General features: G+C 47.9%; 1 protein-coding gene across 6 annotated transcripts in view; it reads left to right on the top strand.

Annotated features, from left to right (window-relative positions):
* The first annotated feature begins 422 nt into the window (after window positions 1-422).
* LOC121598572 (failed axon connections) overlaps window positions 423-12174 on the top strand; it is a 49552-nt gene continuing 37800 nt past the window's right edge. For 2 of the 6 annotated variants that reach the window (XM_041925602.1, XM_041925597.1), the window contains exons 1-2: window positions 1087-1253; window positions 1803-2513. In XM_041925602.1, coding sequence (XP_041781536.1) covers window positions 2088-2513 — 426 coding nt within the window. In that variant the 5' untranslated portion in view covers window positions 1087-1253; window positions 1803-2087. Of the gene's footprint in view, window positions 581-1086; window positions 1315-1802; window positions 2514-12174 lie in introns of those variants that run through there. The other 4 variants (XM_041925598.1, XM_041925601.1, XM_041925600.1 and 1 more) reach the window with 4 other exon arrangements.

Here is a 12174-nt window from a genome sequence, read left to right as displayed (position 1 = left end):
GGTGGACAAAATAAGGGTAGCGGGATTTGGTGTTGTTGTAATTTTAATTCTTCAAATATGAGTATATTATTATTATTTTTAGTGATTTTGTATTATTTTTTGAAGCAAATAACGTTGAACGTTCCACGGATGATTCCTCATGCCCATAAAATTGAAAATGTGTCATACCTCTGTGTAAAATACAACCGACAGTCCCACATGCACCCCGAACAGCTTGTATGTGCGTGTGCGTGCGAAGCGAAATTCACAGAATGCGTTGAGTGCCGCCGTGCGGTGAGCTCCCGTTAATAGCCGACCGTTGCCCGTTAAACGCTCCAAGCAAAGGGTGCAGCAGCAGCAGCAGCAGCAGCAGCAGCAGGGCTGGAAGGGGGTCACTCACACGGCTTTCATTCAAAACTGCTACCCCCGCCGACAGTGGATGAGTGTTTCAATTTCAGAAAAAAGCTTGACACAGCCAGCAGCAGCAGCAGCAGCGAGCAGCGAGCGCGTCTTTGGTCCGCACAAGAAGGCTTGTAGCAAACTCCCACATTTGCAGAGCAGCAGCAGCATCAGAAGCAGCTTGGTTCGCTTTACCTGTCGGGTTAGTGATTTTCTCTGTGACTTGGTTTCGACATCCTCTTTTTTTTAGTTGAAGTCTCTATTTCCAAAAAAAAAAACATAGGAAATACGATCAAGTGAAATAGGCGACGCGCCTTGTTCGATTGTTCTGAAAAAGCAGAGGGAAACGAACGCCTGCCGTAGGGCTTGGCTTTCTTTTTTTCTTCTCAACTGCAAGCAAGTTTTTCCGCGTCCGCGTCCCATGCATGTGTGTCGATCGGTTTAATTCGAAAGTGCGTGCGTGCGTGTGCGTGTGTGTGTGTGTGTGTGCGTGGGGGAGAAAATCAGTGCAAGCGGATTTTCGTGATTTTCACCGTGCGCTGGAAAGCCAGAATGAAAGATGTGTGTGGAATGGCGCGCGGTGATTTGATCTGACTCTCTCTCTCGTGTGTGCAGACTGTACCTCGCTTCGGCATACGGCCCAGCAGGCATTAGCACGCTGTCGATGATTTTTCCGTTCCAATCAAAGTTGGCGTACGGTGTGTGTGCGGTTGGCTCAGTTTCCTTCCTTAGCTCGACGGCAGCAGCAGCAGTGTTGGTGGTGATTTTCTCTGGTGTGGTGGCTTGAGCAGCACAAAAGAAAAAAGAAAAAAAAAGGAAAAAAAGGTTTTCCGTGACATTAATTTAGCCCAACCGAGAAGTGTGTTCGAGGCTCGGTTTGTATTGAAAGATTTTTGTCGGAGGATGACACCGTTGTAGCCCCTTTCCAATTTCTGTGTATGTGAGAGAGTATGTGTGTGTCTGTGTGCGTGCGTGTATGCAAAACGAGGCAGAAAAAGGGCAACCCCTCCCCCGCGCGACAAAAGAGTAACTTTATCTCTGGGCGTGTGGCGGAAAAGGCCTCGTCCCACCGTCCCACCAGCGGTCTTGGTGAACCGGGCGCGCATTTTCAATCTTTGCGATGGTTCAATTCCATCCCGAGGGCGCTCCTCGCTTTCGTGGCAGTAAGAAATGACTTTTTGTGGACAGAAGACTGCCCCACAGAGCGTGCACTGACTCCGCATCTCTGGAAGTGCTTTGGCAGAGCAAGAATTCTGTGGAGTCTCCAGAGCACAGAAAAGAGGGCTAGCAACCCCTGCGCGCCGACTTAGATTTAAGGCTCTTTGTTCTCCCATCCTTCACGACGGCCAAAGTAGGCGCCCCCGCCCCAGGTACTGCAGCTTCCTAAAGTTTCGTTTCTCTCTTCTTTATCCTTCTTTTTGCAGAAAATCTTCCAATAGTCGAGGAAACACGGGAAACCACACGCATTTGTTGGAAAAGTGCACGGAATAGTGTATGTGTGTGTAGAGTGTGTGTTTGTGTGTAGTTAGTGCTTTATAGCGAAAGAGAGAGAGAGAGAGTACCAAGTGTTGCAAGTGCCAAGTGTGACGATCATCAAGCAAGTGTGCTCCTTCCCCCGCGTCTTTCACGAACTCTTCCGGTAGCGTCCAGCGCGTTAGTTAAAGCGCCTAACCCAGCAAGCACAAACCTCTAAGCGACTCAAAGCGAAGATGGCCACCGAAACCGAGAACAAGCCCGTCGTTGCCGGCGAGGAGGAGAAGAAGGTAGAGGCCCCAGCTGTGGAGGCGGCGGCAGCAGCAGCAGCAGCAGCACCGGCCGCAGCAGATAAGCCAGCGGAGGCCGCGGCGGCGGCGGCAGCGGGCGGCGGTGACACGGCCGCCGATAAGAAGCCCGAGGAGAAGGCCGAGGCTGCGCCGGCCGCCAGCGGCGAGGGTGGCGATGGAGCGACCAGCTCCGATGCGGCGGCCGCCCCGGCCAAGAAGGAGAAGGAGATGAAGCCGACCGTCCACAAGGCGAACTTCGAGAAGGACGTGGTGTACCTGTACCAGTTCACCCGCACACCGATGCTGCCGTCGATTTCGCCCTTCTGCCTGAAGGTGGAGACCTGGCTGCGCCTCGCCGGGCTGAAGTATGAGGTAAGTGGGGTGCCTGCCCTATCATCTCCAATTCTTCATTTAAACAAAAAACGGTGCGTATGTGTGTGCGTGCCAGTCAATCAAATCATTGAACGCGACGTCACCGTAAACATGGCGCGCAACCAGAGAACGCCACAGATGCAGTTCTACTCCACCCCGAGACGAATTGATGCTCGGAGACGCTCTGGGGAGCGCGCGGAGGCGGCGGTTTGGAGTCCGGTTAGGGGTTTTGGGATGGGCCGGATGGAAGAAGAGATGCTGGAGCACACCGAGAGCGCACGAGAGAGAGAGAGCAGTGCACCAAGAGAGCAGACGAAGCATATACAGCGAGAGCAAATTAATGATGAGAGTGCAAAAAAATGGCATCTCCCCAGCATCATCTCCAACTCGCGGGCTGGCCCGCTTTGTTCTGCCCGCTAAAAGTGGGGGGGTTTGTGCAATGCTCTGCTGCGATTCTTTGAGTGGGTTTTCGTTTTTGAGGAAGAGGTGTGTAAAGAAACCACCATCTTCCCGTGCACAGTTCCCGCTGTCGTGCAGGATTGGCAAGAACTTACAGGCCTAACATCATCCGATGAGGAACATCGGTATATCGAGATATATGGCACAGTTTTTCCCTGTTTGAAATATGTTTTGTACCACGCACGCCCTCTACCTTAGCTGCGGAGCGTGTATTGGTGTCTGTATATCCATGTGTGAGAGAGAAAGAGGGATAGAGAGAGAGAGAGCAAGCGAGTCGCTGAACCGAAGAAAACCGGGCCCTGGATCCTTCCTGCCTGTGTACATTGGGCGACGGGCCCGTTGCGTCGTCTACGGGTGTGACGACAAGAATGCTTCTTCTGAGTGTGTGTGTGCGCTTGTCAGACACACACACACACTTCATCACACACGCACGCACAGTAGGGCGAGAAAAGGGATAGAACCGGGAAGGGAGACGCGCTGCTCGCTCCTTTATCGGCGAAGTCCTCCCGAAGTATTAATGCCGTGAGAGCCTCCTCAGCATGGAATGCCTGCCAAGAGCGCGTTCTGTGAGTGAGCAGCGTGGCTTTGTACGTATGTGTGGCTCATATTTTATCGGTGTGTGTGTATAAGTGTGCATACAGTCAGGTTTTGGTCCCGGCAGGAATATGTGCATAAGTGTGTGTGTGTGCAGCATAAAATCATCACCCCTCGGAGGAGACCCTTTTTGCGTTCGGAGGTTTCGGCGGTCGCCTTTGTCGCGACCGTGGCGTGGCTCGGAGCACTGGAGAATCATCATCTCTCGGATTTCATGTCGCTTTATAGCGTCCATCATGCCTCCCGTTTTTGAGCCGGGAATCGGGTGGGTGGGGCTTTTTAAATGGCCCCTGTTGTGCGCTTCTTCGCTTCCTCGTTCGCTCGGTACGCGGGCCTCCGGTGGTCCCGTTTCTCTGTCGGTGAGTGCGCGCGCGAGAGTTGCGCTCTCTTGGGGCACGGGAGTTGGCACATCTGCTGGGTCTGCTGGGCTGAAATTCCCTGACCTGCAGCACCAGAGAGTCCAATATGGGAGGGTTTTTTCGATCCACATTTTTTTCTTCCCTCCTGGCATATTGTGGTCAGTGGCACAATTTTCGGGGTGTGTGACATTGGGATATTGTATGTTGAAGGCTTTGGTAGAGGACCAGCCATGCGACTCAAAAGGTTGAAATTACCCATTACACTACCAGTGAAACAACTTATCACTTTATTTAATGTTTTTGAATTTGAAACTATAATCTTTGAAGTCTTCTGGGGAGGTTCTTGATTGATTCTTCCGAAAAAACATGATTCAACGATTTTCGTGATCCACGTGCCTCCTATTGCCCAGATGTCTAGCGGGTTCCACGTTTGTTCGGCACATTTCAGCATCAATCCAACCATCATCATCTTCATCATCTCATCCTCTTTTCGACTTTGAAGAGGTGAGATCAATCAACGATCATGCGTTTCACAGTTTCGCTCGCATTTTTATCGTGTTATGTTTTTTTGTTTTTTTGCTTCTACAACTTCACCGACCGCGGCGCACTCGTTAGCTTTGTTGTTGAGCTGCACAGCGCTTTTCTTTGGCCACGCTTTTTTAAGCCCAAGCGAATGCCGGGTTGTTGTGTGTTTTTTTTTTATCAGAGCGTGAAAAAGGGAAAGCTTTCCTCTAAAATACCACCATCCACCATCTTCAGGCATCAGTCTGGCCCCGCCAGACGACGACGGCGACTACTGGTCAGATGGTTGTTTTCTACCACCACCAATTGTTGCGAGCCTTCGAGGGGGCGAGCTTGAGAGAGAAGACTCCGCAGACACAATGTTGCTTGATATCGCCCGGCCCTCTTGGAGGAGGGAAAACAATTGGATGAGGCTTTTTTGTTGTTGTTGTCTGAGAAAATACTGTGGACGGCGCCGCGTCTTGTTGGAATTGGATGAGCTGCAACGTTGAAGCCGTCGGCCCTGCTTGGCTTTTTGCTCGACTTATTTATACGGCAGTTTTGTGTTCACGGCACTGGACCCCTCATTTAGACACCACAGCCAAACCACACAGCTCCATAAACCGGTAGAATATTTCGGAAACGACCTTGAGAAGGTAGCTTACAGCGTGTTCTCTTCGTCCGCTCTGCTTGGAGACGCAACACTGGCTAGGACAGGTGAGCCAGACAGGTTAGTGCCAGTGTCTCGAGTTTTTATTGTTGTCCACACACACACACACACATACACATATACACACGCATATACACGTCTCCGGTGACGTCTGAGGACGGCGTCGCCTTTTAAAACCCATCGTCATCTTACCTGAGACGACGCATCGCGCCCCATTGCCGCCGGACGGACGACGGGCTGACGACGAACCCTCACCGGGGCGGCATTATTTACATTACGCACCTTTAAGGAGGGGCCCTGGGGCATGGCATTCCTGCGCGCCATCTTCTTCGTCCGGGTTGCCCCTCGGAGTGGTTTGGAAACGCGTCTAATAACATGGCTAGCAGCAACTGCACAGAGCATAGTTTCGAACACAGAGAAAGAGAGGACACATTTAGCGAAGAATAGCAGTTCAAAGCAACTCGAAGCCAAGTCAAGGAAGGTGGTGCGAGGTAGGTAGGTTGTCGACGGTTTTATTCGTCCGGATTTTTATGTGCTGCCCGTTTGGCTGGTGAGGTTGAGCCAAAGGGACAGCAGGTAGCAGGAGAAACATGTTTTGGGAAGATATGTTTTGCTCTCGCTCTGTGTCACACATGCTATATGGGGTACTGGAGAGAAGAGCTTTTGTAGAATCAGGTTGAACCGTATGCAGGGATTTGAGGATCCAAAAGAGAGCAGTGACACTGAATGTCTTGCCTACCTGTGTTATTTCGTTGCCAGGATGGTTCTAAAATTAGACATCCAGGGTTGAATTTTTTGGACGGGACATTGCATGCTTGGACGTAGTGGTTTGTGTACCTATGCCTGTCTAATGACCTAATCCCGGCCTCTCGCGGGCTTTTTGACAAGAACTCACATTGAAGTCTGCTGACCTAGCAACAAGATGCGCCTGAGTGCGCCGCTCCAAACTGTACCCGTGAGCTATAAATCAACTGCGCACACTGTTAGTGTGATCCAACTCTTGAGCCCGCGTTTGAGTGGCCAACTTATTATAATAACTTTGTTTTACCCTTGGCACTAACTTCCCTTCCACCAAGAGTGCTGTGGTGGAGAGCAGGGTAGTTTTCGTTCTATGAAATATTCCAAATTGGGTGGTTATAGTTATTGTATCGATTCAACAAACTTCGCCCACCTCAGAAAGCGCGTATTGGAACGTGGAGTTTGGTGGAGAGTTTCGAAACGGTAGAAACCATTCGTTCGGGACACAGCAGATAGCATGAAATATCTATAAGACTCAACCCCTGGCTGGCGACAGTGTTAAGATATACGATCCGGGGGCGGGAGAAGTGGCGTCGTCTTTTAAGACCCCGTACATTGAGCGTGTATATTGTCGGGTGTCAACTACTGGAGGGTATCAATTTTAATTGCACCAATTTAGCATGCAACACTTTCAACCTCTCAGTTACGGCCACGGCGTTGACCTAGATTTTGGCAGTGAAATAAAACACATTTATCCTCTTCGTGTACTCTCGAACTGGGATGGTTTGCCTTATTTGGGTAGTCTGGCGTTGAAAATGGGCTTGCCAGCTACGGAGGATCTACCATTGCGGTGCGTATCCTCGGATAATTCCCAATAAATTTAAGCACACACAATTTGGTTTCATCATCCTACACATGTCTCGCTGTGTACTGAGGGAAAGAGTGCATCGATAAAAATAAATCCCTGGTAATTTGAATCCTGTCCCTTAACGCGTTGAAATGATTGAACACAGTGCAGTCGAGCGAGTCTTTAGAAAGAAATGAGTTTGATTGCTTTTTTTGTCTCCATATCGTCTGCAGTTCAACTCCGCTGTGGAAGTTTATCGCTATCAAATAGCGCAGTTAACCACTCAATTTGTAAGATTTTCGATTTTGTAAAGCACAGTCTAGTACTGTGTAACTCGTTTCGATAGCGAATGTCGGTGGAAAAAGTCAGGCAATAAACAGACAATAAAAACTGCGTTTGATAAGACACTGTCTCACAAAAAACACGAAGTGCCACTAGTGTCAAACCGATCAGTTCCTTCTTATAAGGGTTCGTCCGTTTTTCCACTTCCACTGCTACCCTTATCAAACTGTCTCTACGGGTTGTTCTACCGTCTAGCTCCTCGTGCAGCTTACGACCCGAAGCAGTGAAGCCGCAAAGGAAAGCGCTCAAACCAGGCGTTGGGTGTGTTATCCAGATGGTTTCCCGAAAGCATGTGCTTAGCAGCGATAGGGAAAAAGGGCCTCCGCCGTTCGATAAGGAGACGAAGGAAGGGCAGAAAAAACAAGGAAACGATTTTTTGTTTTTCGCTTGAGTGCTGACGGTCGAACACAGAGGCGGATTGTGGGTTTGGTGAGCGTGCCGACGACAACAAGTGGGAAAAGCAAGCCAGCGCTCCGGGTGAAAGTATGTTTGCATGTTATCTTCATCGGATGTCTTCACTCCCAGAACGTGCTGGGTGTGGCATTTAACGCGGCGGCGGCTTTGGTGATTTAGTCCGGAAGGGTTTTGAGAGTGAGAAATTAACCGCCGGAGCTCTTCAAGGGTTCCTAGTGAGCTAGGGGGAAATAAAATATATGTAAAAAAAACATATAGTGACGTGTTTAGGGTATAAAACGGTCCATTATGGGGCCTCAAATCTGTTGCCCTTAACTTAAGTACACGCTATCGTTTATTTAGCGAGATAACAACGCACAAATAGACACAAAGACAGTGATCTACATACATGTAAAGGAAGAGAAATGTGTCGGACTTTATTGCGTATTGATTTCCAAAGCACTCGAACATCAATTTCGTTGCGTTGCGTGAGAAACAAATCGCTCCTCTTGCGCGTCCATTGCGTGTTTGGGTAATAACGCGCACTGTTTATGAAATGTTGATGCTGATGCAATATTCAGCAAGAATGGGTCTCATATACACGTGTCAACAGTATCGTTTTTCATTTAGCGTGAAGGAACCTTTTTCTGAGATGTTTTCTCTATGCCCCCTTGATTTCACCCTGATGTGCTCAACGTAAAGATTACATTATTTTAAATGGCTACGCTTAGTGCAAAGTCGGGCGCAGGCCGCAGCCTGACACGCATACACACCACGCCCGGCCTGCCATAAGTGACATAATTATTCAAATTAGAAGTGCTTTACGGCAGTCACCACAGGCCGCAGGGAAGAAGATGGTTCTTTAAATGAATTTTCATGAGTTTATTACATTAGCACACGATGGCTGACGGGGAGGAGCGCTTTCTCTGTCCATCATCATGAAGGTAGCACACCCGTGCATTAATCTCTATGAGGGATTTCATGGAAAATCGCGTACCGACACAAACAAAAAAACTTTTTAAATATGCTCACAATCTCGTTGGTGGTAAAACATTCATTGATTTAATTAGAGAGAATTTTGTCTTTTTTTATTATGTTTCATTTTTGCTTAAATATGTGCGTATTAGAAACTAACTTCATACTGTAAATATCAGAGCGTTTTTGGAATGAATTATAGCAAATGTCCATCCGGGCGGTTGTGGGACAAATATAATGCCCCATCGACTCCATACGACCAGATGGTCTGCCGGTTTGGTTATTGAGCAGCATGCGGGTGATGTTCAAACATTGCTTCTGCCGCTGTCTTCTGTGACACTTGAACAAGCAACTGTAAATATTTACATTTAACGCATCTCCCACGGATACAGTTGTTTGAATGATTTGTTCCGTTTAGTTTTGTTTTGAAGGGGCACAATTGCTTTGAAAGGAATGACTTAAACGGTAATTTAAATGTTGTGAAGCCTATATAATGCCTTCGGCAAAAAACGGAGCAAATTGGAAGCTTAAAGCCCCCGCAATTAGTGAAAGTAATAAATGGACACACCGAAAAGATTAATTTGCATAAATGACAGCCGCTAGAAAGTTTAGCTCAATAATCGATATATTGCTTTCGATCGCCTATTGGCAAACAGCGGCCATTTATTGAACGAACTTAAAGGTTCTTTCACTGCCGAACCCTTATCATGAGACTTTCTCGCGACCACATAAAACTGTAAACTTCCCCCTCGCCCCAGCCCCAATCCCTTCCGGAAGAAGTGAGGGAAAGCCCTCTATTTTCCCGATGCGCTGCACTCCCCGGTTCCGGTTCGGTTCTGCCACACCGATTGCAGCGCGCAACAAACGGACCCGGCGTGCCTTCGATTGCAGCCGGCTTTGCTCTTTGCGTTCCACCGCCGAGAGCGAAAGTCCGATCAAAACCTCCGCCACACTTATTCGCCCGCGCCCGTGCAGCGGCAAAGATGCGGGAAAGCGGGCTTTATAACAATAGACCGGCAGCAATCAAACCGTTCGGCAAACCGTCATAAAAAAGAGTGTGCACGGTTCTGCTGCTGCTGCCCGCAAGTTCACGTTGTAATCAAGAAGTGGCAAGTAGTAGTAGTCGTGTTGGTGTAGCCTGCGAAAAACAGCACCGAAGAGAAAGAAAAGGGCGACAAAAAGGGTCTCTTTAACAGAAGTGATCAATCGTTTGCCGTAGAATGTAGGGTTCAACCCCGTGCCGCGGGGTTGGGCTGGAGTTTGGGGGTTGTGGGGGAAAGAGAAATGGAAACGGGAAGGGAGTAGCAGCAATGCCAGCAGTGCATCGATTCGTTAAGCGATGGTCGATTAATTTAATTTTGTTTCCAATAAATCAATCAATTCGATTCCTCCGGAATTGGCTGCCGGTCCGGGCCCGGAGGGTGAAATCTCGTAAACCCCAACGCGTCCCCGTCTCCTGCAAAAGGAAGCTGAACCCTATGACACGGCCCCGGTTCGCTTTATAGTGACTCAGGTCTGTCGGGTGTGCTTCCTAACGAGAGTGCATCGTAGTCTGTACAGCATGAAAACCTTTCTTTTTCTTGTTTTCCTATACACTGTCGCTCAGGGCGTTTGGTATTTGGTAAACCACGGGTCGGTAGTTCCGGAGACGAAGGTTTGCATCTACGCACATGATATACCACAAATGACCAGACATTTGAATGATTTCTTCTTGGACCATGTTTTGCAAATGAGTCCCCAAAGAATCATTTTACCAAAGGTACAGGAGAGTGCAGAAGACTGACAGTCGCAGGAAGAGATAACTCGGAGTGAGGGGGAATGTTATCGTATCTTTTGGGACGGGAACATAACAACCCCCACTACCAAGGTCCGGTGCACTCTTCATACCGGACCGGATACGGGTTTTGGTGTCAGTGCTCGGTGGCAAATCGCCCAATCGGGTTGATTTGACGTTGACAAGTTTTCGGATCAATTATTCAATTGATTCAATTCTCTGGAGTTTCGCGTTTTGAGTACTTTTGTGCGGGTTGTTAAAAAAAAGAGAAATGGGGTTTGGGCAGTGCTGTACTGCAACATTATCAGTAAGCATCAGGAGGACACACAGAGAGAATGGATACTAAGGGAGTGGATTTGTTATTGGAGATGTTTTGCGCATTCTTTCCTGTGGCAAGACGTTGGCAAATTTATAATTTGAATTTCTTGGAGAAGGTTTTTGAAGCTGTTTGATGTTGTCTCATATCACATTTTATTTTAGGATCATGTTCAGATGAGGTCTATCTCAGTTTCTATTAGTTATTTAGTGCTCCGGAGCACATAGAGTCCTCTATAGAGCCAATATACTGGACGGAAGTCCAGTATATAGGCTTTAATATACGGACTGGAAGTCTTATTCCAGAATATTCAATATTCCAATATAGGCCCCATTACTAATCCAAACTAATGAAATGGAACGAATAATAAATGGAGTACATAGTTAGACTAACTTTTAGCAATAATCTCACGCAAAGAAACTATTCGCTACCTACCTACTCAATAGCCAACGGAGATATTAAAGCATTCAGGAGGACACGAAACTTGTAAGTTGAAAGTTATGATTACAAGACAAATCCTCGGAGCTCGGTCGAAAGAAGGGAGGCAGTTGGCAATAAAAATATTATATTTCTACGTTACGTTCGCTTTGCAGCCATAATTGAGCACATGTTTTATTGCGTTTAACAACATCTACTGGATCCTTTGCGGATCTCATACCACCTCGATACTTTGCGTAGGTTTCAACGCTTATGCCCGGATAAGCGTGAAAATTGCTCGAAAGAGAGAAAGTCACAAAGTGAAGGCACTTTGGCTACGCCAGCGTTCCTCCTCCCCTCTGGATTGGGGCTTAATGCACCTCCTCATCGGCCGCAGCAGAGCTTTTCCAGCTTATTACTCTATTTATTTGTGCACCCGTCGTTTCGGGTGGCATAATTATAATGGTCCGTTCGTTATGTTTCTTGTTTCATGTGCCCATGTTCAATTGATTTTTTTTTTGTTGTATATCTTTGAAGTTGCAATGTCCAAGCGATGAACCCCACCATTCAGACAGCAGAGTCTTGCCTGGTGAAAGGTCATTACACTTTTCCGAACCGCGCACAGATGCTGTATCATTTCGTTGGAAGCGCTCTTCCGCTAGGTTGTGTGTGTTTTTTTATGAAGGGCATTAGTGTGTTATGTTGCAATTTGCACATCAGGTTTTTGCATGAGTAGCTCAAAAAAAGTGAGTGGCAACATTTGAAGGGGGAAATATCTTCAAAGATGCTGTTGTTGGCTTCCCTACGCGATCTCGGAATACGGATTTTTCTTAATCGCTAGCGTGTGGTGGACTTACATCACCGTGCGGCAACTGTCCATTTTCTCTTGCTTGTGCTCCGGATGTCATTGACCCGAGGTAGTCATCAGTTACTGCCTGGTAAAAAAAATATGGATGCATAAATACATTTTGGAGGTGCGCTGATGTTTCCTTCTTCCTCTGTGTTGTTGTTTGTGCGCGAATTGCGCATTAATGTACGCTGTTTTTCGGAGCATAACGTCCATAACGTCAGGCAACATGGTGGCCACAGAAAGCGGCATAGCTCCAAGCATGTCTCATCTTTGTTTGGGGAGCTGTCATGCTGCGTTGTCGTTCAATTCACGAACCACAAGTAGGGTGGAGCTCTGGTCGCTTCAGGTCACTTATTCAGTTGGTTCGGACTACCGTAATTTGCCTACCAAACTCACTCCCAGTAGTACTCGATTGGTGTGCCTGCT

Source organism: Anopheles merus, chromosome 3L (genome assembly GCF_017562075.2).
Source record: "Anopheles merus strain MAF chromosome 3L, AmerM5.1, whole genome shotgun sequence".
NCBI classification, from domain to species: Eukaryota; Metazoa; Arthropoda; class Insecta; order Diptera; family Culicidae; genus Anopheles; species Anopheles merus.
The sequence above is the reverse complement of the archived record's forward strand: the minus strand, read 5'-3'. Positions and strand labels throughout refer to the sequence as shown.